Below are 25,396 nucleotides of genomic sequence, written 5' to 3'. Positions count from 1 at the left end.
AAAGCTGACACTTTTCAGTGTCACATCTTGGGTACCAAAGTGCTGGCAGTGCCAACAGACTGCATTCTCTCACCTATGGGTTGTCCACTTGGGTGAAGAGGGCTGAGTCTTGCCTCTCAGTGTGACAGAAATCCTATTTTTCCTCCCTGTGCAAGCCATGCCATAATGGCAAGAAAAGCTCTGTGGGTCCATCTGAACCCTACTGCCTATCTCAGACAGGGATAGGTATTCACAAAACTTTGTTCTTCACAAGATCCTTCCTCAGGAGATAGATGGTCCTTTCTATGTCAGGGGAAAAGAGCCTTTTCTAAGGAGCTCAGGAGGCCTTTGTCACCTTGGGAAGTCCAGGCTCTCTTTTCCATCCACTTGCAAAGACAGATCCTCCTGAGAAGGCCCCAATTCCCCTCCACTGCTGCCTCAGCCTATAAAAACTTTCCCATTGAGGGTCTGGGAAATAAGACTGGACCGAAATCTTTGTAAACACTTTGGATACTCAAATGTAAGATCCATGCTGCCCTTATGTAAAACTGGCAGAGAGGAGTGATGGTGACCATGAGAATTGTTAAGACCTCCTAGATGAGCAACAGAGGAGTCCTGGTGGGATGGAATGGGCCTGGCCTAGAGCCTGGGCAGGGTGTAACCAAGGCAGGACACGACTGTCCAAAAAATTGCTGACTTAGTGAAATGTAACACACAAAAAATTGCTTCCAGCTACTTGGTGTCTTCCTAGTGCAGGTGGAGGAGAGTGAGCCAGAAGGACTTTTGGCATGTGAGGGCTTTATGTAGTGAGGGATGAAGGGGTAGGATGGTGCTGAAAGAGCAGAGATCCCACAGGTTCTCTTTGATGTGCTCAAGCTGCCATGTAATAAAACTGTCCAGAATTTCAGGACACAGCCCATGCCTGAGATTACTGTCATGGCTCCTACAAGAAGTTATATATTGCAGGCACTTAAATGCACATCCTGTGGACTCCTTCTCCTTTGGTGGGGGAAAGAAACATTTATGAAGTGCAGACATCCTCTGCAGCCATGGCCAACCCTGTGTTCAGCTACAGACCTGTGAGCAAACATAGGGTTTAAATGCTTGTTTTTGCATGGAATGGTATTTTCACCTTAACTCTGCCCTGGCTGGTGAGAGCCCCTGTGCACCCACTCTGCTGGCAGTGACTAGAGAATTCCTGCAGCCCAGTCAGGGACACTGCCCACCCTCTGGGAGAAACACTGCACCAACTAAAGTTTATACATCTTTTTTCTCTCTTTGACCTTTGCACAGCATGTAATGTCTGTTTAAACCTTCAATAAACCTGCAGAAATCATACACACCACTACCAGGAATCCTTATGGCAGGAAGACTTTTGTGCTGACTGGTGACAGAGCTGCTTTGACTGGAGGCAACACCCCACATGGGGAAGTGCTGGGCAGAGGGACTCATCCATTCCACAGAAACATGCCATTATATTTTCTGCTACCTCATTCAGTTGTCACAGCCACACCTTTGCTAAGCTGCTCCCTGTTAAGGATTCCAAAGTTCACTGCTGATCATGAGATGCCCTCCAGTCCCCATATTCTCTCCTCAAATATCAGCTACTGGCTGCTAGGTGCTAGCAAACTTGAAGTTCCTGGTAAAAGTCTGGAAGATTAGTTTTGCTGAGTTCAGTCTTCTGAAGTAGTGTGAGACACCACAGGGTAAACTGAACTCCACCTTGATGCTTCTCCTGCTCAATTTGATATATGGATCTGACTGCTTGATCACAGCACAGATTGGAAAACTGAAACTGCTCTAGGGCATTTTCCATTAAATCAGCTGCAGTGCACACAGCCAGACTGTTGAGTATTTAGATTTTTTTTTTTTAAATAAAAGGACTAAAAATGCAGCTAGAGGCATCTTGAAATACAGGGCATCCCCTGTTAATATCTGTGCTGATGAGAAAAAGAAGGGATTAAATTATTTTCCATGTAATGCATGGCTTTCACCTCACCCCTTTCCTCTTCACCTGAATGCCCACAATCTTCAGGGGGGCAACAAGAATAAAAAGCCCTTTCTGCATAGGCAGATCCAATCACTCCCTCCTACAAATCTTAATCCATTGGACACTTGGCAGGGTTTCAACAAAGAGCCATGGGGCCTCCAGTTCCCCCATGCAGAGAATCTGGCCCTGCTGTGACCCTGCCATGAGCTCTGGTCTGCACATTACACAAGTATTTTCTTCCCTTTCCATCCATCTCAAAAGCAAGGATTAAAATTTAAGAGTTTATGAAAAAGAGATTTGATAGTACCAGACATTCAGACAGTCATCAAACCTTGCAGTGAACCAGTCTGACAGAATAAACGGAGTGAGGCCTCTGTGGGAGTTTAACTGTAGGTATCTTAAAATAAATGCAATGCTGTGGAGAGCTATTTTCTCCAGAATGTAATAATTTTACACCACTTTCATTAGTTGTCTAGAAATTATATTAATTGAATTAAGCACAATTAAAACAGTAGAAATGAGTATGTTGAATTGTCCCCTTGTTATTTTTATCATGACCATGGCAAAGCAGCTTTGAGTCAGAAATGTTTTCAAGGATACACAAAATTTAAACATTATAGCCATTCTCCTTTGAGCTCAGTGAATATAAAACAACATTGCAGCTTAAACATATAGCCCATTCCCACTCCTTTTCCCAGGTGAAGCGGGACATTTTTCTTACCTGGGTATGGCACTCTCCCTTTTGTTACCAGCTCTGTCAGCAGGATCCCAAAAGACCACACATCTGACTTTATTGTGAACCTTCCGTACAGCGCCGCTTCTGGTGCAGTCCATTTAATGGGGAACTTTGCACCTAAAGAGAGAATACATGAGTCTTAACCACAACACAGACAGAAGCAAAGCACCATCTCACAGGTGACTCTGTGTCTAGAGTTAGGATTTCTAATTAGAACAGGAGGATGTTCTTTCAGTTTTGCTTGTGTGTTATTTGAAAAGTGTCTAAAGATTGGTGGATCTGGTTCTGTACTTGAACTATTTAGAAAATTAAAAACATACAGAGCATTACTCAGTCTCATATGTGGGGTGATCTCCAACACGTGCAGGTGGAAGGAGCTGCAGACAAATGTTACCCAACAGCTCCATGGAGTACAGTCAGAGAGGACAGGGGGCAGAATGTGTAGGGCATCAGGAAAGACTAAGCAGGGAAAAGGTCAGCTTGTCCCACATCACAAGAGAAGAATAAGACGTTTTAACACAAGTTTGAAATTTTATAAAATGAAAAAAAAATCCACCCCAGTTTTAAAAACAAATAAGCTCATCCATTCCACAGATAAAATAGAAATACCTTCTCCCAAAGTGTTTTAAATATTTGCAAATCAAACACAGTTACTACATAGAAGCAGTGCTGAGATGTACTGGATATGTACCTCCCAGTTTGCGTGCTCAAGCTGATCAAAATGTGAACAAACAAACATGGTGAAAGCAAAAATTCAAAGCAAATCCAATATTTCATTAGAAACACACAAGGACTTTCAAATAACACTGCGATTTGAGTTGCTTGGAGTGCTTGATGTCAAGCACGACTTTGGCCTGTGATTTATAACTTGACAGTGTATTTTAAGCTCCTGGCACTGCAAAGCCTGTAGCGCCTTAAATACGTGCAGCTCTAATGTGCTCATCCATCATCAGAGCTTGCAGGAGCCAGATGCAGTAAGGATAGTGAGATAACAAACCTTTAAACACTGATTTATTTGCTTTTCCAATCACTGACTGTTTTCTTAGGAAAAATATTTTCAGTATGACTTTAAAGAAAAGTCTTGTGGTAATAATTAACTCACAGTATGTACAAAAAATATGCAGACATTTCCCTGGTGCCTTGTATTAACATACAGGCAAAAGAGTTGCATTGCTTATTGCTGATCCCTAGTGACAAACACTCTTGAGTTTGGAAACAGACTGACTTTGACTTCACATCACCCTCTCATAAAAGCTCCCTCTGCTTTCAGGAGGAGTGTGAAAGTGTAACAACGTGGACAAATCACTCTCAGGGAGTGACCTTATGGCACTGTTAAGAGTTCCCTGCCAGCACTGTTCCACCATCACATCCAGGGCTCAATGTCCTGTATCTTCTGCCACACACCCCAGTCTGACGTTACTTAGAGTAAAAAGTACACATGGTAATCCTCATCTCCCTACTTAGTAAAACTTCGATGTGCTAAAATTCTTTCTGCTCCACATGTAAATGATCCTAAGAGAGACTAGAACTCTAGTACAAATACATTTTTTTTCCTAGGGAGTATTGCAGTTGATCAAATAAGTCCTGCTAAATAACTGGAAAATGTCCTGCTAAAGGATGAAAAAGATGCAAGAGAAAGTTTCAGATACCTAATGCCTGAAGTCAGGAACTTTAGACTAGTTAAGCATCAGCACATCACTGGCTAGATTTGCCAAGGTGCTGGAGGATTTTGGATGCCTGTTCACTTTTTAAAATCTGTCTCTTATGTATTTTCATTGGTTGATAGGTAGGCAGAACTAAAATTTGGGTGCTTGGCTCAGTCTCAACCTCCTTCAATTACACTTCTTTGTGTGACCAACCTTAGCTTACAAGACCCAAAATTTGCAGAACTTCATTTTTTCCTTTTGCCTTGGCTGTGCTGTGTGAGTCCTTTGCAGCAGAAGCTGCCATCACTTGAGCCTCTCTCCTGGAATCTGGCCCTGCTCCAGCAGCACCAGCAGCCACGTGGGCTTGGCAACTGCTGCTCCAGCTGCCAGGAGGTCCTGGGGCTGCACAGCCCATGCCAATCCCAGGAAAAACTGCAAGCTGCATGTGGTCAGGCTGCCCAGGCCAGTAGTGCATGCCTTTAGATGGGCTGTGCAGGCAGCCCTGGATGGGAGGGCCAATGTTCCTCTGCTCTCTCCTACGTGCAGCCCAGATAGTACACACACCCCGTGCCAGCTGGATGAAGGAACAGCTCCAGGCTGGCCAGGAGCCTGAAGCCTTGGACCTTGGCTGGTGCTGGGTGAGATGGACATGCAGGGGGGTTTGGTTGTTCACATGTTGCACACATTTTGTTCAACAATTTTCTTTTTCTTTAATCAGCTGTGTTTGTCTGAGAAACGTAGCCAAATCTGCTCAATTCCCTTTTGCTTCAAACTCATATCCAAAGGTAGCAACCACCTACAACTCATCTTTGGAGGAAGGAAATCTCTTCAAACTCTTTTGTGGCCAACTCCCCCAGTATTTTTGTCTTCCTCAACCTACTGCCAGTGTGTCACTGGGGGATGAGTATGCAGCATGTTGTCAAAGCACAGGAAAATGAGAAGCAAGGTAAGTCCCTGAGAAGGGGGATCAATTCCAGGACAACCCTTTTCCTGAGAGCTAGAGCAGTACCATCCTCATTGGGGTGTGATGAGCACTGCTGGAAAGATGAATGGTCTGTGCTGAGGATTTTCCAACGACAGGACAGCTATTCATTACTCCTCTATGCTGCCCCTGCTGTGGATGATTCTCTGGTTAAAGCAACTAATACAAAAAATCATGTTCTGCAGTTTGTGCAGCATTTCCTGATAGATGACAGATTTGGAGTGCTAGATGGGGAGGGGAAAAATGCAACCTTGGCAGAGAGCTTGCTAGCAGAGCCCTGCCTCATGGTTTTCTGGCCCTGCAACACATGTTGGAGGCTGGATGGTTCAAGAGAGTCTGCAGTCCAATCTGGCAGAGCTGTCAGTGAAGGGAGAGCAGAGACCAGGGGGAACACACCAGGCTGGTCACCTGCAGGTATAGCACATGCCCTGCCCTCACATAAAGAGATCACACACAGCTTGTGTGAATGGCAGTGTGTGTGTTTGTCTGACAGGGATCCTCCAAGGTGCTGCCCCTCATTCAATGCCTGGAACTGGAAACAGACACAGTGCACTGCTGTGAAAGCACAAAAATTCCCAAATGTATTGAGCACTGCCCTGAAGCCTCCTGCTTGCTGTAGCTCCATGGAGTGCTAGCACAGGCCAGATGCTCTGTGTGGCTCCTGATGGACACACAGTTCCTGTGCTTAACTCTCTTCCCACTGATTAAAACCCCCAATGCCTCTCTCTGCCCAGGCCTCAGAAGCTTATTAAACAAACTGATTTTGTGCTGCAAACAAATTACAGCATCAGATAAAACGTGTATTACTGACAAGCATGTTAATAAATCTGATAAGCCAAAACACCCCAGCTGACAAGGCAGCCCATCTCCTGCTCTGAAGGCAGATTTTGCATCAGTGGGGGAGGGATTTCTCTCTTTTTGTTGCTGGAACATGTTTTATTACAAACCGACACATGAGTAACCCCATGCATGGACACAAACAGCAGATTGCATTCATCAGGTCAGGATGACCTGTCTTTGCCCCAAAACAGGGTACTTACTAATCTGCAGCTTTTATCCCAGTCCCTCTTTTTTTTTTTTTTTTTTTTTTTTTTTTTTTTTTTTTTTTAATGTTACAGCCCCGGGAAAGCCTTTTTTGGGTTTCTGCACTGCTTGTAACCACATGAAACCAAAGCTGCTGCTGATACAATTTATGGTTAGAGCAGCAGCCCCGAGCCTGTGAGGATTTTTGTGAGGCTCAGCCCTATTCTTGGGACCTCTGCCTGACTCTGCCCAGGCATTCACACAGGTTATCTCCCAGGAGGATTTCCCTGGGAAAATCAATCCATGGTCCTGTTTTAATTCTTTGCTGGCTTTAAGCGGGTCATGTGATGAGAAGGAGCAGAGGGGGCTGGCATGATTGAGTGACCTTGAGATACAACTCTCAGCATGGTTTCTTCTGAAGCAAGGGAAAATCCCTCAGAGCTTTGGTCTCTTTTCAGATCTAAATCTTGATGAAGTAGAAACCTCTGAAATTCATGCCCCAGAGCCACTGCCAGCTTGATAATGATCCTGTTTCTGGAAATGTTACAAAGCTGCTACCTCTTGTACCTAAAAACCAAACCCAGTGGAGGACTCCAAGCTCTGTGACCCAAAAACTCGGGGCCCGCTCGGGTTAGCCATCAGGGAATGCAGTGTGGCAGTGGATTGCTTCTGGGGCTGGAAAGGGAAAGCTGTAAAAGGTAAAAACGGAGTGCTGAAGCAAGCATGAAACAGGAAACGAGTCAGCCCCGGCAGGCGATGATGAGTGCCGTGTGGGAGGGACCGTGCAATCACATTTTTTGTGCTCTGAGAGCGAACGAACGTGGAATGACAAGCTTGGCAATCATCAGCCATGAGGAGCAGGCTCCGCAGGCGGACCCCTCCCGGGGAGCGGCTCTGAACTCCCCTGTGGCTCTCTCCTGCAGCCCCCATTCCTTTCCCCTCCTTTCCCCTCCTTTCCCTTGCCCTTCCCCTGGCCCCGGCCGCAATCCTTCCCACCCCGGGCAGGCAGAAGGCGCCTCTGCAGGACCGGATCCCCATGGACCCGCTGGCTGAGAACCGGGAGCCCTCCCTGTTCTCTGTTCTCGCAGGTAAAGAGCGAGAACAAAGCCCTGGATGCTCCAGCCTGCACTGCAGTCACAAACAAACCAGCTCTGATTAGCTGGTGAACAAGTCTCTGCAAAGAGCCTGGAAGGGGAGGGGGGAAAACCCCTGCCTATTTCTAGGAAATCAAACTTAAGAAGCATCACTTGTTTTTAAGCAGGGCAGGAAGGAGTTACTTCTAAGTGTTAAGGAGGCAAAAATGATCTGTGAGTTTACAAACACATACTAGAGCTCCCAAAATAGCTCTGACTCGTCTGGAAGGCATCAGAAAGATCCTTATTGTTTCATGTGCGCTTAGAGTGGCACTACTGCAAGTGCTGCTGGTGTGTGCAGTAGAAACATGGCCTGGAAAACAACTCTGCACTTTTTATTTATTGAGAAAATTTTAAATTTGTATCAGCTGCTGCTGCTTAGAATAGTAACAACTCTAACCCAGTGACCCTGTGGAGCACTGGCACTCTCCATAAAAATGCCATGTCCTCGGCCAGAACTCCACATAACTGTGAACCATATCAGTGCAAGGATAGCAGGACTTTGTGGGAAATCCTTTGCTGGGGGTGATGGCAAGTTTCTCTTTGTCCTGTAGGATACCAGGAGTTTTAAGTCTTGCCTTACAGGGCTGACACAAGCATCATCACCAATGGAAGGGAGCAACACTCCATGCCTGACGCTCTGTGTGTGGGGAAGATGTTGCAACAGCAACAGCCAAAAGCAGCAATGGGACAGGCTGCAATACAGTCCCCCAGTGTAGCCTTTGAAATGGGTGTCACCCCAAACAGGCATGTTTTTCCCCTTTGATTACTCACTTCCTCTAAAAGCAAGAGGAGCCAAATGCTCATTACAAGCCAAGAACTTTTTTTTTTGTATTATTTAATGGCAGTGTATGGCTGCTAGTCACACACTTTAAATCATTAGTGGCATGACCATCTCTTTCCTTCCTGACAATTGCTGAGAAATGGCAGTGCAGACAACGAACTGCTTTTTATTTACCTCTCATAAATCAGGAGCAGTCAGGCCTCCTTTGTTCAAACCCAAAAGAAAATAAACCGGGCAGTAAAACATTACCACCAGGCTAAGTAATACCCACACAGGTTCAGGAATCCTGCACTCTGGCCTGCTGGGGCTCAAAGCATCCCCATCTGTTTCCTTTCAAAATATTTAATCAGAGACAAAAGTGACAGTGGGGGAAGGGAGCGGGAGATCAAGCGAAGCTGGAGAAAACCACCTCTTCCCCACGCCAACAATGAACTCTGTACTAACACACTTGAGCCAAAAGAAGGATGGCTGCTGAGAAGAGTGACCAGAGACTTTAATCTTCAGATTTTGCAAGGAAAAACATTTCCTTTCTCCCACAGGAGCTGCCAGTCTGGAGCGCTCCCTGTTCCCCTCCCCTCTGCTGGCCAAGCTTTCCTCCTGTGTCAAAATTCCCACTGAAGCAGTAGTCAGCTAGATAAACAGAGCAGTCCCCAGATGCATCCCCTTGGAGGCTGAAGTAATAGGTCATGGGAAACAAGCAGAGGCAACCATTTCCTCCTGATACTGTGGTCTCCAACAAGCATTGCTCAAACTGAAGCTTAACTAAACAAGCCAGAGCTGAATTCCAGTTGGAAAAAAAAAATCCATTGGTGCATTAGAAACCATTTTTCTCTTGCAATAAATCAAAGGTCTTAACTCACCCTGGCTTGGAAGCCAGGTTAATTGTAATGAAATGTAAATTGAGTGTGTGCTATTTGGTCAAAAAAAAAAAAGCACCCCTTCCTACTCCTTAAGAAAGGGACAAAAAATATTAAAGTAGGAAAACCTTTCTACTTGATACCTGTGGTTACAGCACTTTGGGTCTCTCTTTTAAGGAATTCTGTAGCTCTGAAGGATTTCAGCCTGACTCAGAGGTCAGGGGAAGGGATTATTGTCCATTGCCCTCAAGCACGGGAAGGATGGATGACTTTTCCACACTGGCATAAGGAGATGAAGCCAGGCAAACATGACTCAGATCTCCAGATTATCAGCAATGCATTTTAAAAGCCAAACTAATTCTCCCTTCCCAGATACTTTTTCCTCAATACAAGTGATTTCTGCCATGAAAAAAGGACAGGAGACACCCACAATGCTCCCTCTCCCTGCCAGGCCTGGTGTTACACTTTTCCAAAAGTTTCTCCACCCCAAATCAAGTGATTTTTATTTAAAATTTAAAAATATATACTTCTCCTCCATATCAGTCAGGTAGGTTTTCACAGCTTTTTTAACATGTGAAGGGAGCAGAATTATTCTGAGACATTTAAACTGGGAGGCAAACAGGTCATCATAGGATTTCCTAGGGATCAGGAGCCTGCAGAGATTTGGCCAGAAGTAGGTCACATATTTGTCTATGCAAACAAATAATTAGTCATGTAAAACTATACATTGGGTGGTTTCCAAAGGGAACAAAAGACATGGCAGCAAACCAGGCAGAAATGGAGATAATATAGGACACTGTTTCAAAGCCATTTTGCAGACTGCATCTGCCTGCCTTGTTCAGGGAAAACTCTTCTTGTTTTACACAGGGGAACAGCAAGCAGGCAGCTTTCTGTCTGCCAGAGCCTCTCCAGATACTCTTATTGCTCTAGAGAGAATGACACAAGACTATTTTTTTCTAGCAAGAAGCAATTCCCACCCTCAGGCTGAAATCAATAGTAGTTAAGGCTCTGCATTAGTATCTGTCAGGGGTTCCTCAAGGACCTCACTGTCTGACTGTGAAGCAGGCACCTTTCAGGGTGGATGCAGCCTGTGCTCCACACCCTGTGACTGGGTACTGCCCACAGCAGTTCAGGGGGCTGAGAACAGCTTGAGAGCTGCTGCTGCTCCCAGGGCAGGGCAAGGCATGCTGGAAACTCTCTGGCTCCTTCTGTCAACACTTAGAGAAAAAGTTACAGAAAGAGGTTAGCTGTTTCCTCAGAATTAATGGCAGGGTCCATGCTGAAACAGGGACTTTGCTCAAGAGAAGAAACTCACAAGAGGAAACCCACAAAGAGAGTTCTTGGTGATGTACAACAGGGTTTAATGGGATCCTCCCTGGCTTTAGCACTGAAAGGATGGAGTCGTGTTTACCAACACATATTGAGCAAGCACGACCAAGTACTGCCAGCAGAAAGAGAACAAAGCTGTAGCTCTGCAGCTTGGACCAACATCTGACAACTAAGCATGACTTGTGAAGAATAACCAAAAAGAGCCTGTGACATGGCTCAGTTTGAACACACATGCTTTTTAGAAAAAGCTACAAAACTCTTTGACACATTTCTATAGTGTATCAGTGGTGTCTGTGACCAGCACCCTGTGCTGCACTGGAAGATGTCATTTCTATTAAAACAACTTGGAAGGGGAAGGGGAAGGGGAAAGGGAAGGGGAAGGGGAAGGGGAAGGGGAGGGGAGGGCAGGGGAGGGGAGGGGAAGGGCAGGGAAGGGCAGGGAAGGGAAGGGAAAAGGAAAAGGAAAAGGAAAAGGAAAAGGAAAAGGAAAGGAAAGGAAAGGAAAGGAAAGGAAAGGAAAGGAAAGGAAAGGAAAGGAAAGGAAAGGAAAGGAAAGGAAAGGAAAGGAAAGGGAAGGGAAGGGAAGGGAAGGGAAGGGAAGGAAAGGAAAGGAAAGGAAAGGAAAGGAAAGGAAAGGAAAGGGAAGGAAAGGGAAGGAAAGGGAAGGAAAGGAAAGGAAAGGAAAGGAAAGGAAAGGAAAGGAAAGGAAAGGAAAGGAAAGGAAAGGAAAGGAAAGGAAAGGAAAGGAAAGGAAAGGAAGACAAAATAGAGTGCTTAGAGAAGCAGCTCCATTGCACCGAGGCACAACTCTTAGACCTGTTTGAAATAAAGAAAGTAAGAATAGTACAGGAGTGATAATAGTGGTTAGTAAATACTAGAAGGCACACTACAAAAGAAATACTCTACATACACTTCTCTGGATTACCACATTCAGACTCTCATAACCAGCAAGTAAAATATGCTCTTTGCTATGGCACCATGAAGATCCTGTCTTTGCTGTCATTTCCAGCTATGTTCTCACTCATCACCTTTGTTTCATTTTGGTTTTCAAAGAAAATACAATGAAATAAGACATTCTCTTTAGGACATGCATTCAGAAGTGAACTTCTGACTAAGAGTTAATATGAGTTGAAGATTTACTGAAAGCAGCTCCGAAGCACAGGAGAGAGAGCTGTTCAAAACCACATTCTACTCTTTCCCTGCCACAAGAAGGACACTCAGTGCTGCATTTACCTTGTCTGGCTGTATATTCATTGTCTTCAATCAGTCTTGCCAATCCAAAGTCGGCAATCTTGCATATGAGGCCGTTGCCCACCAGGATGTTGGCAGAGCGCAGATCCCTGTGTATGTAATTCATCCGCTCGATGTACGCCATGCCCGCGGCCACCTGCGAGCAGCAGGAGAGACAAGCCATGCATTTAAAACAAACTCAGTCCATACATGGGCTACAAAACACCCACACCTCAGTGCTCAGAGCTGTGCAGACAGACCTGGGCCGCCATGTCCACCAAGTTCGGTAACTTCAAGGCTCTTCCTTCTCCATCCTTGAGGAAATCCAGCAAACTCCCTGTGAATGCAGAGTTGACACAATAGAGAGATGTTAGGAAGACAACTCAGCAGAATGGAGGTGCAGCAATATGTGCAATATTAAAGACAGCAATGTTTCAAGTTCAAGGGACAGTTTCAGAAAACCCCATGACATCTCCAAATTCTCCTATTGTACTTGCTTCACTCTTGAAGCTGGCTTGCAGAAGAACGTGAACTAGTACAGCGAGAGTTGCAGGGAAAGGAAACAGGATTGTTTTAAATTTTCCTGACCATTATTGAGAAAGTTGATCTTTCCTAACTTTTCCAGTGCTCTTTAAAACTACATAGCTGCTGCTCTCTAAAGGCCTCAGCTAACTGCAAAGCAGCAGCTCAGTTCCAATCCACACAAATTATGGAAGAAGTCAGATCCTAGCTCAACGTGCTCCAAAGGAAAGGTCAGCCCAGAGCCTGGTGAGCCCAAAGGGGATAGCATTAGCAAAGGCTATTTCTCCTTAGAAATTTGTGGTGCTCTTCCTCTAGGTAACCCAGAACTAAATACAGCATGAATCATTAATTTTAGAAGACAAAGAAGAGATGAAATGAAAGCAACTTTAGCAAAAGTTATAAGAGTATCACTTTCCTGTACTAGGGAAAACAAGAAAGTACCCTGTTGCCTTAAAGAAAGAGCCTAGGATGTATAGCTTCTGTCCTAATCTTGTATCTGAACAGAGAAGTGTAGCAGTCTCCTTTAAATAAGGTCAGAGAATTGGTTTAAAAAAATAAAGGAAAAAGAGAGATGATTAAGCGTTTCTCCCTTGATAAATTGTCAGCCTCAAGCTCAGATCCAAAGATGTAAAATGTTACAGAACAAACCAGTAAAGTAAGCCAAAATAAACCCCATACTTCAGAAGGGTTTTGAAAAGTCTTTATTTTTAAAGGGAAAAAGCATATGCTTGTCACTGAGACATATGATTAAAATGTGAGTTACTCAGGGCTTGGATGCCTCTGAGGAGGGAGGTGGGCAAGCACCTGCCAGGAAAATAAAAGTCAACTCCAAATAGACTGAAAGAATGCACTTAAAATTTCAGAGTGTATCCTCCAATGTACAATGAAACTTCCCTGTGAGAACTTATGTTTCCTATTTGGTTCATTTGCTTTTCCAAAACAAGCAGATTTTTTGCTCTGCTCTCAGCACCCTGCTGGAGATCTGATGGAGCAAAAAGTTTTCTTTTTCTCATTTTACTACACTGTTACTAGCTAAGTAGCTTAAGGAAGAGACAAGGGGGAAGGGGAAAGTGAGGGAAAGAATAATATGTGCAAATCATGTATTAAGTTGATAATGGGGTGGACAGAAAGTGAAGTGTAATCCAAGAATGAGGTGCAGTGACAAGATTCAGGATTGGCTAAACAAGGAAACAGAAATCCTAGGCCAACAAGTAAACACTGAAAGATGTTTTAAGAACTCTCTGATGCCAGGATCTGACGAAGCAGCATGTGATATCACCAAACCTAGAAAATGTAAATCACTTGTCAGGGAAGTTTGGATGCTGATGCAGTTGGAATCACTTAGCTGCACCAACTTCTCTTTCCCCCAGCTAGTACAGATTTTCTTTGTGCATCAGGGCCCAGTTCATAGTGGAATTCCTAATTCTTCTGAAGCCAGAGGTGGCTCTAGTTTCCTGTTCCCTCTCTCTTTCCTTGCATGCACCCCAATCCACCTCCCTCTGTATCCCCAAGGAGAAACAATAAAGAAAAAATATTATCAAGCCCAGCAGCTCTGCCTTCACCTTTACTCATGTACTCTGTGACAATATAGATAGGCTCTTCAGATACCACAGCATAAAGTTGGACCAATTTGTCATGTTTTAGCTTCTTCATGATTTGGGCTTCCTCTAAGAAGGATTCTGGAGACATGGTGCCAGGCTTCAGGGTCTTGATAGCCACTTTAGTATTTCCATTCCACGTACCTACAAGCACAGACACTTAGTTAGATTAAAAAATCTTCTGCTCCTTTTTCTGCCTGATGCTTAATGTAAGCAAGGAAAAAAATAGCAAGGACACTTAATATAATTTTTTTTTTAAAGTTTGGTTTCCCATGTTGCCTCCCACACCTCCTTCATATTTTAGTCTTTTTCTGTTACACTGAAAAATAATACTCCCATTGGCACTGGGGCACAATTGCTGATGTCCTACTCAGACAGTGTTTCCAGTGATCTCCACAGAAACCTTCTCTGAGTAAGGAACTTGGGACTGCTGAAACCCATCTTCATGTATTCCCTTGCTAACAAGTAATTGCTCCAGACAACAACACAGCTCCAGTCACAGATTTGGAAAACAAAACTGGTTAAACCAGAATTTCTCATTTGCAACACATTTTAACATTTTGGTTTTGTTCTGAGTCAGATTAAATAAAAAAAACAAAAAAACCAAAAAAACAACAAAAAACTTCCTGAGAAACAAATCCTGAATTGATTTCAATTTAGAAACACAGGTGTGTTTCCAAACCTAAATGTGTCTTTTTCATTCCCCTCCTTATCCCCAGGAGCTGCTGACAGAAAATGAGGTATTCCTGTCCACTTCAGTTTGCTCTCTACTGGTGGTCAGCACTGAAATAGACAAGTTGCATCATTTTTCAGCCATCAGCTACCAAGCCTTCTGGAACATCCAAAAGCCTGCACAAGAACCTGGAGAGAAGTCGGGAAGGCTGACTCAGGGCATCATGCAAAAGGTGGGGCTTCACTTGGATATTAGAAAGGGGGAGGAGGACTGGAAAGACAGAAAACCCAGAAGACCTATTAATGTAAACAGTGGGGACTTTTTTGGTTTTGTTTTGATTTTTTTTTTTTTTTTTTTTTTTTGTGGGAAGGAAAAGGAAGGACAATTAAAATGGGCAGAAATACCCCTTTTCTAGTGCCTTCTGGTTGTCCTTTGCCCACACTAGCCAGAACCCTGCTCCAGAGTCAGGGCTGACATGGCTCTGAATGTGATCTGTAGATAGGGAGCTGCTGTGTGATAAGGCAGAACAACACTAAATTACTTCAGGAATTAATCACATTAAAAACTACTCCTCTGCACTTAAACATGAGGACAGCAGAAAGCCCACAAAGTACACAAAGGCTGTGTCATGAAAAAAGGTAACATGTAAAATAACCCCATTTGTCTTTGTTAAAAGTATGTGAAAAATAACAGGGCTCAGCTGCTTCATGGGAATTGCTTAGGCCAAAATAACTTTATCATGAGCTTTTGCAACCTGCCAGAATATAAATGAGCCATAAAATAGGTCTTTTTTTGTGCAAATGCTCAGGTCCCAGGTCTACCTTGCCTGGCTGAGGACCGCAGAAGAGCAGTGGAGGAGCTGCTGCTCCTACGCTGCTCCTCACTTTTAAAGGGCAATCCCAAATGTCTGGCAGGGCTTGAGGCACATATTAGTCAAAAGTGTGCAGTGCAAGTTGGTTTTTATGATGCCTTTATTTCCTTCTGCCAGTTTGGTGCCAGCTGTCACTGAACTGACTGTCACTGTACTGTCAGTGCAGTAATGCCTCGAGTGACCACCTCTGCTACCCCAGCACGCTTCAGAAGGACTCCTGAAGCCCTCACTTCTCTCAGTCCTTCAAACCAGACTGAAGCAGGACTTTGCTCTAGTGGCTCTCCTGTGTAACCTGGGAAGGATGTGATTTTGCCTCTAATTTCAAGCAGGGTGGCCAAAATCTTTTCAGATGGGTGACAGGGAGCGTGTTTTGTCTGGAGTCACTGAGGCTGCAGACTGCAGTGTGCCATCAGTCACGGCCACTTTGCAGAGGTACCACAAATTACATGAACTAGGAATAAAACCAGAGTTTCATGGGCACCAGACTGGCATTCATAAAATAGGATCCCACCTTGTGTGTTAACAGGATTAATGGTGTACTATCTGTTTAAATAAAAATTCCAGGACTTGTTCTATTACCCTGAATTGTTTTCAGCAAGTCTGTTTTTAAATATTTTATTAATTTCTCCAGTTTAAAAAAAGCAAATATACCAAAAATGTTGACTTATCCTCTCAGTCCTGATTCCAGTTTAAATTCTTAAATTTTCTTTTTCTGTTTTAGTATATTTTTCTAATAGAAAAGTAGCATAGACTTCCCTCTGAATTCCTCCCATATGTAGTTAGTTACTACTTAATGTGTTTTTTATTAATTGTTACTGTGTTAATCTACTCCAATTTGGTAATGCTTCAGGGCTATTAACATATTTTTTACTATACATAAGAAACAGAATTTCATAATTGTAATCATAATTTTTGCATTTCTGACAGCTGCTTGGTACTGGTACTTGGCACTTTATTTCTCATAGCTGATTTTATTTATTTATTTATGTATTACATTTGTTCCTTTAACTTGTTGAATCAGTTTAAGGTCTATGGCACACAGAGTTGACCACTAAGTATGAACATAAACTGGAAACTTGTGCATGCATTCAAGATGGAGAATGAGAAGGAGAAACTGCAATTATCTGGAAATGTGAACAGAAATGTAGGCAAATTTCTTTGCATCAGGTCAACTGCAATTCTGTGAGATTCTATAAATTTCCATATTTCTAGTCTATAAATTCTGTAAATCTCACAGACTTGCTGTTGGGCTCCCTGCTGGAGCACCCACTGGTTGTTTTGGCTGTACATATTTTTGTGTCACTGCAACAAAAGGAGTGGTCAAACTGCCTCCTCAAATGTTTGTGAAGAAACAACATATAGTGATTCTTTATTTGAATTGGTAATTTTAGAGTCTATACAGAACACAATTTGGCATAGAAATTGAGCCACATCTCATGAAATGGCCACTATATTGTGTTTCAATGCTATGGCCATACTAAGATTTATGTATATTGTAAATTGCTGTTGTTTTATACTCATTAAAAGAATGAGGCCCATGATGGGTAAGCTGGCAAGTGTGCAGAAAACAGTGTCAGTGGATTTGGAAAAGGTCAATATTTTTGGACTTCAAAGTGGGGGTTCAGCTGGGCCTGGCAAGTTTTGCCTCTGTTGTCCCTGGTCTCTATATTGAATTACTGGGCTCTGCTGCAGACACAAATTGCAAACAGACTTGAAGAAGTGGATGCATGGGAAAGCTAGCTTGACAATATCAGCTTGCTGATATTTGCCATTATTTTTAAGCTGGGACAGTGGATGGAATCATTTTCAGGGTCTGATTCCATCAGTGCTACAACACACAAGGAAAGAAAAATGTCTACTTACCAGATTAATTTCTGGTTAGCCATTCTGCCTTACAGGTTTAGCATCATTCCTATCTTAATACCTAGCAATTGTGTAGTCACCCAAATAAACCCACGGCAATTAATGAATTTTAATGCCCTAACCTCTCATACCACTGTGTGCAAATGAATGGAAGCTTCCCCATGGATTACTGTATTTATGTTTGACTGTTTCAGGCAATATAAACTAACATTTCACACTATTCTGATCTTTTAGCCTTAAGATCTAGACTTGAAATGTTTATTTCTGCCAAGAGGGCCTTAAAAGATCCATCCAAAGCAAAATATATTCTCTGCCTTACCACGCCACACTTCAGCGAAACACCCCTGACCAAGCTTCTGTTCCAGAAATAATGAATCACGTGCAACTTCCCATGCATCTTTAGCCAATCCAACAGTTTGTGGGGTATAATTCGTAGCAATCACAGTTAAGTTAAAACACAAACCATCAGCTTTCTCTATAGGAGAGGAAATTAATAAAAAAAACACACTTATAATCCAAAATTATGCATGCATTGAGAAAGATGGAAGGTGAGGGTCTCTCAGTGCTGCAATAAAGTTCATTTGCAAACACTGGTTTTTGGATGCTGATGATAAGGACTTCTTTTGTTAGCTTGCAGAAAAAGGCTCCTTGGTATAGCTAAGAGATTACTATGCGAGCCTTGATTTATTATTAAGACAGTGGTAATTTGTCAAAATCAAGACCTTCCAAGGAAACATGGATTTTCAGTTTTCTTTTGCCATCAATTATAGTGAAAGTTGAAGATTAAAGAATTTCAAAGTCAAAGACATGATTCCAAAGACATTTTTCCTAACAGCTTGAGCTTTACTAATTTTTTTTCTTGTGGGTCACAATGTCCTCCTACATTTTCACCTTCCATCTTGTAATCCCCACACAGCGAGCTATTTTAGAGTAATTATTTTGCTCCATACCCATCCATACTTCCCCAAACTGCCCATTTCCCAGTCTCTTGATCAACTGTAGGGATTCTCGTGGAATTTCCCAGACATCTTTGGTTTTGACAGACAGATCAGTAAGCCTTGGCATTCCTTTATGACAGGGGACTACTAAGCGGCAGCAAAGACCTGCAGCTCTCTCTGATGGAGCCAGAAGTGAAGCCAACAGCAAAGGAGAGGAAAGAAAAAAAAGTGTGACATGAAACAAATACAGTAAGCATAAAAACAATGCTACTCACAACAGCTGTTAGTTGCATACCACAAAGCATCCTGGAAGATTAGGAATTGAACACTGAAACATATTCATTTGAGACAGAACAGGAAATATTTTAGCCTCTGCACAGCCTGAAATGGAAGGTGACCCCCACTGGTTTCTCTTGCAGACTCAGGATTTCCCTCCTCCCACAATGCTGCATTAAGATAACCCTTGAGTGACTGGTTGACTATGGTACAGTATAGCTTTTTAAAAATAATCTGTCAATTACAAGCTGAATTGTTTCTGAACTGAGTAAAAGAAACACGGAGAAGATTAATTACTCCTTTTTCTGAAAAATCGCAGCCATGAAAATTTGGTGGACTTTTTGTAGCCTGGGAAAAGATATTTTCCATATTTTCCTCTGTGAAAAAGTGTCTTTGTAGGTGTCATGCAAGTCTGACATTCTTTCTAGAGCAAACCTTCATTAGCATATGCAGTACCATGTCTCCAAAGCTACCCTGCCTGGATCCTACTGATTATGCCTTCGTGTTGCACAGAAATGGCTGCTTCCAGATCTTTTTGTTTCTGCATCTGTGCATGGAAAATATGCCATCCAAATAAGCTGACCACAGGAAACTAAAATTTGACATATACCAATCGGTACAGCGAGGTGGTAAATTATCTTCCTTATATGTGAGTTTTTGTATCTCATTTAGCTTGAAGTAGAGTCACCAGAAACAACTAGAAATTCTCCCAGGCAGCACACACCCATGAGGAATGGGGTGGAGAAGACAGCCAGATGTCTAGTATGAATAGCATAAGAATGCAGCAGACAGAATACAAAGAATACAGAAAAAATGCCCCGCAGAGAAGCTGATTTCCCAAGTAAAAATTATGAAAAGTTTTTGAGCAGCAAGCATTTGGGGTAATCTGTTAATAATATTATGAAAAGCTAAAGTAAAGGGAAAAACCCCAAAGAGCAAATAATTCAAAACACAAATTTCTGCTTAAAAACTGACCATGCTGAGAAACATAGCAATCTTCTGTGTAAGAACAGTTGTCCTAGGCAGAAGTTTGGGGGGCTTTGAAGTTGCATTTGTTGTATACCAGTTGTCAGTGACAACAGGATGTCCTTTTGGGTGGAACAGTGCATGTCACACTTTATTCACAGGAATAATTAAAAAAAAGTTTGGTGGGTGGACACAAATAGCGTGCATAAAGAAACATGCATATTGCCTTATTTATTTAACATAATCTAGATGCACATAGAATAAAAATTCAGTGGGAAAATATATTTAATGTATCTAATACATGCAGAACTTTTGGCCATTGTATTAGGTGACTGAATTCCACAATGCAATTCCTACTTGCTTCATTGGCAATAATGTGCTGCAAAATGGCACATCTTAGCACTCACTTATTCACAGGGAATTCATGCTTGGAGATGTGCAAGTCAAATTTGGTAATTCTGTTTGCTCAGAAAAGGGAGAGCTGACAAAACCTTTAGCACAGTGAAGTGTTAGGTTTTAAAAGCTCTGCTGCTGTATCCCATGAACAGCACTCAAAGACATTTATAACTCTAATGGGAAAGGGATAACAGAAGATGCATTACAACAAGCTAGAGTCATAGATCAAACGACTCTTTAGGGCATCTTACACATACATCAGCTCAGCAGCAAACACTTTTGTTTTAAAATACTTCAGAGTGCCATGTATTATCTGAAAAATTACCTGAGTAATGCTGAACCAGCTGCTGAAGAGTTTCAAATTGTGCCCGAGTTGTGATATAATATCCACCATTGTCAAGTTTACGAATCTTATAATGTTTGACATGATCTCCTTTCATATCATCCCAGTCTCGAATAGACAGGGAATAGGCACCTGTTCCAAGCAAAGGAGAAAGAAAAAATTGCAATTAGCTTTTAGTCACAAAGATTTTGGTTTTCTGGTAAGTTGCTACAAAGTGAAAGAGAAATTGCTTCCAAAAAGCTCACTGTATCCTGAAAAAGAACAAATTAACACAATGAGGTAAGCATCAGAGAAATCCTGAGATGTTCACACTGTGTCCCTTTCACAATGTTCTAGAAAGGTACTGGGACTTCTGTGTAAATGAAAACTCACATTTTAACATTTACTGCTCCAGGCTGTTAAATTGACTTTTCCTATTCTAAGTGTCAGGTTATGCTGCAAATACTGTCCTTTATGTAAATGCCAGTGGGTGGTAAATATCAAGGTTTTGAGGACAGGAAGCTCTGGAGATAATGACTTTATATGTGGGTAGTGTTGTTACCTGGATGGATCCCAAACTTCTTTATAAACAACCAAATAAGCATATTTTGTACACCACAATCTTTGGATGGTAATACTACACCAAGACTGAGCACCAGTTGATCGGCAAGAACTTCACATTTAACTTCCCAAATCCATGTGGGGCTTTAGAGCTTACTAGTGGGATTCAGATGCCCTAGCACAGGGATTAAGTGCCATGTGAGATGCCTCAGGACACGCTGCTTGGCAGTTTTCCCACAGGCTGTCACATTTTTCCAGCCATGTGGATGCCCTGCAGACATTTGAAATGGTTCTGGATGCTCAGGGCCATGTGAGCCTCAGTTGATGGGCTGGATTTAGCTTCAGGTGCAGTGGTGGCAGTCTGCAGATGGGCTGGGGGCTTGATTTATACACCCATGCATAAGCCCCTGGTGCTATGAGGGTGGCTGCATCCCAGCCCAGTTTCCATGAGAGTCATGGCACTGTGGTGTAATGCCAGTGTGGGCACTCGGTGTCTGCAGTCAGGGGCAGCCGAACAGAGCCTCAGCTTCCTGCTGGCTGCAGAAACAGCTCAGGCACCTCCGTGGGGATCTGCACCTTCAGGTGTCTCACTCTGGACGACAGTCCTGTTTTACAGCCAGTGACACACGTGTTGGTTGTAAAAACCCACTTTTTTACAGCATAACGCAGCAAAAACATGGCCCATTTCAAAGGCAGCAAAGGCAGCATAATGCATCTGAACAAAAACATGGCCCATTTCAAAGGCAGCAAAGAAAACAAGTTCTCTCTCATGGCTCAGACAAATATTGTGTTTACTCAAGGGAATTTAAGTATTAAAAGGAGAACAGGGAACTGTCAGCTGCAGAGAGCTCAGGAAGGCCCTCCTTCTGGAGCCTCTGCTGCTTTCACTGGTAACCATGTCAGCTAAGGGCAGAAAAGGAAAACCACCAGCAAACAGTTTTGTGTGACATGAAAGGTGGTCCAGTGTAAGATGTCTTTCTCGGATGAATCCTCAGGAAGAAGCCTCCTTGACCACATTAACCAACAACAGGTTACACTGGTGGGTGGCTGATCCCTGAGGGAGATGCAGTGAGCAAAACCTCTCCACCCTGACTCCAAGGACTTCTCAAATTCCCTGCTGTTTGTCCCCTATATAGGAGGAAAAGACCCAACACTTAAAACAGATTATTCTGGTTTATTTGAATGGGAGGCACCCTTAAAGGAATGTCAGGGGCTGTTTTATGTATTTTTTTTAAATTTTATTTTAGTTTCATGTATTTATTTTGGTAGGGCTGGAGCTAGATAATCTTAAAGGTCCCTTCCAACTCCAGCCTTGCTGTGATTCTATGATTTCTAAGTGTAGACAAATACTGTTTGTTTAGGACAGTTTTCTGAAGAGGCTCTCCCCAAGTCAGTACATTTGTCTCAACTAGGAGTTCAAAGCTTTTTGGTGACTTGCAAGCACATCTTGTGCATCCTTTGTATCACCACTCTGGGCTGTGCATTGTCAGCCTCCTCTCAGAATTCTCCAGGCAGTCTTCTCCACCTCCGCATTTTTGAGTTTTGATCCACTGGCAGCAGCTGTATTTTCTTTAGTCACGCTCCCTGCCTATCTGCTCACTATTTTAGATTCTTTAGGGAAATGTAAACAATCTGTGGTTCCAGGTCTGCAATCAGAGCTGTGTGGGTGGCCCTCAGTGGACCCCTGTTGACCTCAGATCAAGTTGCAGGACTGGAGCTTTAGCTCAAACCTGGACATAAACAAGAACCAAGATGTATTTCATTATTCATTTATTTAGGCTGTCGGTTATCTATACTATCCATTATTCTCTGATGATATATTTAAATACAAGAGATAGAAGTAATAAAAATTTGGGATAGAAACATGACATTACAATATATCATGCTAATGATTTTTTTCAAAAAAGCCAAACAACTAAAACCAGACAGTCTTGAAAGGTGGAGATTGAAACCAGGTGAAGGATTATACAGACAAGAGCTGATGAAGCACCTTGGTAGTCAGGCATTGAAAAAATGAAAAGCCAGCTCCATATAATTTATTTTGAAAGTAAGAAGAGAAGGTAACTATGATCAAGGGAAGTTAAATTCATGCTGAAATCACCCATGATGATACTTCTAACAGGATCCTGATTAATTTTATTATTGTTATTATTTAAAGCAGAAGGGACAATTCTAGGTCATAAAACAATTCCTGCCTTAAGCCCACAATGTCTGGTTGGGAAAGGGCATTTTGAGAAGACTTATGGCAGAACACAGCACTTGAGCCCACCTAATTGATTTCTCTCTCTTAAACAACAAGATCTCTGTTTTCTTCTAACAACATACTTGAACACCCCAAGAATGAGAAGGGAAATAGGCATTTTTTACAATAAAACATACATGTCTGGTTTTTTCCTATAGCTTTGATGCAAACTCTGCTTGAGGATGTAGAGAGCCTTAAGTTTGAATGCAGAGAAATTTAACTTGCTGCTGTAAGTCCATCCATGATGGATTTCTACATTTTTCCAATGCATTTGTGTCTCACAAGAAATTAGAAAAACCCCTGACTTGGCTAAGTAAACAGCCCTGCAAAACATATCCCCTATCACTGTATAAAACCTGGGGAAGCCAGACTAAACTGATAATGTGGTTTAGAGAAACAGTGTTGTGTTTGTTTTTAGGATCCATGGCTGCATATACGAGTGAGTTTTTAAACTTGGCACAGAGTGGGATGAAGTCCTGCTCCTCACACACATCAGAGCAACTGTTGGTGAAAAAAAACAGGTGGAGGCTATTTGCAGAAAAAGAGCAAGTTTGAGCCTGCCTTGCTCCTGGTGAGAATGCCTCACTGCTATGGGAAGCTGTGGGGTGACAAGAAACTGTCTGCCTGGAACAACAGCAAGTCTATTCAGATTTTGCATCAAAAACAGTTTTCAGAATTATAGGCAGCCAAGGAAGAATCCAGTGACTTCAGGAGGCAATGATGCAAAGCTTACAATTTTAGAGGATTGAATGCAGCATCTGAAGATAGGTCAGGGAGAGAGGAGTGCAAATACTGCTTCTCTTCTTTAAACTCCTTCACTAGCCGTGACATTTTGCACGCTAAGCCTAGCTGATAGTGTGCTCTGATCAAAGCACTGACAAGTCGGTGCTTTAATTATGTGAACCATCATTAGACTACAGAACTTGTATGGAATTAATTCTAGTGACTTATGCCTCCCACAGCTTTTGTTTTGGATTGTTGGTTAATTGAGAAATGGCCAGGTTTGTTTTTGGTTAGTTGCAAGTTTTCTGCTCAACAGTTGTATGAATTAGAAAGATCTTTTCATACATGTGAAGCTTTTGAAGAAGATGTTGACAGGCCTTGTGAGCAAAAAGTAAAAGCAAAAATAGCACCCGCCGAGAAAACTGGAACTCCTCCAATATTTTTAAAGGGAAGGAGGAAAATACACCCTTCCACTTGACTTCAGCAGAATGGATACAGCTGAATACTTTATGATTATATTAATTAGAAGTATATTCAAGTCTTTTCCCTGTTAATATGTGAATTTAAAACTGCTGCATAATTTTTTGTCTCCTTTTTTTTGTTCCCCCCAAGGATCCAGCATTTCAAAGGATCACGCACTGCAGATACCATGGGTTGAGTGTGAGTTGTACTTTGGTTGTTCTCTACTTCGAACACTCACCCTAAGACCTAGGATATCCAGACATCCAATTCCTTAACACAAATACATGCAAAAATGACACTTAATCTTTGCCTTCATACCACTGACAACAGTATTTCGCACACTCAGCACAGTTTTTCCCATATGATCTTCCCATTCCCAGTCAGAGTGCCCATCCTACCTTTGGTAGTTTCGCTTTCCCGGATCAAGAAGGTACCTCTGGGGTTTCCAAACGACAGCAGCTGCCTCTCGGCATCCTTTCGGCCCAGCTTGCCAAAGTACCACCTTAGGGAAATACCAGAAATAGTAAGGCAAAATGTGATGTAGCAACACTAAAGAGTGTCACAAAGCCCAGACACAGAGAGGATTTTGTGTGGAAACTGTGCTTACTCAGATACAGTTGACCATTTCTGTCACACTGTGTCATGCTGGAAAGCCAATGTGACAAACCACACAGTACATGTTCCTGTGCTGGGCAGCAGCTCTTTGCATTGAGCCTGTAATCAGCAGGTGCTGAGAATGTTTGGTGTCCTCCAACAAAGGCCAGACTTGGACAAAGAGAGGCCAAGATGTGGTGGGTGGAAGGTATACACAAAGAAAAGGGCAGAAAACTGTTGCTGCCAAAGAGCAGTATTTGTACAGATGTTGCTATAAATATTTTACTTACATAGTGATTTATTAGTACTCAATATTTTTGTTGCAGCACAGCTATAAAATCTCAGTAGAAAGATGAGATTCAACCTTGATGAGATTCTATATGAGGCTTTCAGAGGCTTTTACAGCCTTTTTTCCTTCCTGCAGCAACATTTTTGTGTTGTTTCCCAATCAACCAAGGACAACCTGGAGTACAGACTCCAGGAGTACCTGCTCAGCTCTATAAGCTCCTCCACTGTATCTTTTATACTGGAAATAATGTGAATACACACATCACTCCTTTTCATTGCATAGATGGGTCCTCATTAGAGCTTTGTGTAGGCATTGTGGGCATCCTACCTATCCTAGGATTTGTATTTGTTGATACAATGTGTCCTCTTTAATGGACAGTTTGCACACTAATTGACTCAAAATATTTTTACA

The 25,396-nt window shown here is 42.6% G+C and overlaps 1 protein-coding gene across 3 annotated transcripts in view; it reads right to left on the bottom strand.

Moving 5' to 3' along the window:
• Positions 1-25,396, bottom strand: part of FYN (FYN proto-oncogene, Src family tyrosine kinase) — a 137,379-nt gene that overhangs the window by 8,855 nt on the left and 103,128 nt on the right. For 2 of the 3 annotated variants that reach the window (XM_054279350.1, XM_054279351.1), the window contains 7 exons: positions 24,501-24,604; positions 20,118-20,267; positions 18,167-18,331; positions 13,774-13,953; positions 11,950-12,026; positions 11,693-11,846; positions 2,691-2,822 (listed from right to left, as the gene is read on the bottom strand). In XM_054279350.1, coding sequence (XP_054135325.1) covers positions 2,691-2,822; positions 11,693-11,846; positions 11,950-12,026; positions 13,774-13,953; positions 18,167-18,331; positions 20,118-20,267; positions 24,501-24,604 — 962 coding nt within the window. Of the gene's footprint in view, positions 1-2,690; positions 2,823-11,692; positions 11,847-11,949; positions 12,027-13,773; positions 13,954-17,535; positions 17,692-18,166; positions 18,332-20,117; positions 20,268-24,500; positions 24,605-25,396 lie in introns of all 3 variants that reach the window. The other variant, XM_054279352.1, reaches the window with a different exon arrangement.

This window comes from Melozone crissalis, unplaced genomic scaffold (assembly GCF_028551555.1).
Source record: "Melozone crissalis strain CALT ecotype California unplaced genomic scaffold, PUWL_Pcris_2 ptg000027l_1, whole genome shotgun sequence".
Lineage (NCBI taxonomy): Eukaryota > Metazoa > Chordata > Aves > Passeriformes > Passerellidae > Melozone > Melozone crissalis.
The sequence above is the reverse complement of the archived record's forward strand: the minus strand, read 5'-3'. Positions and strand labels throughout refer to the sequence as shown.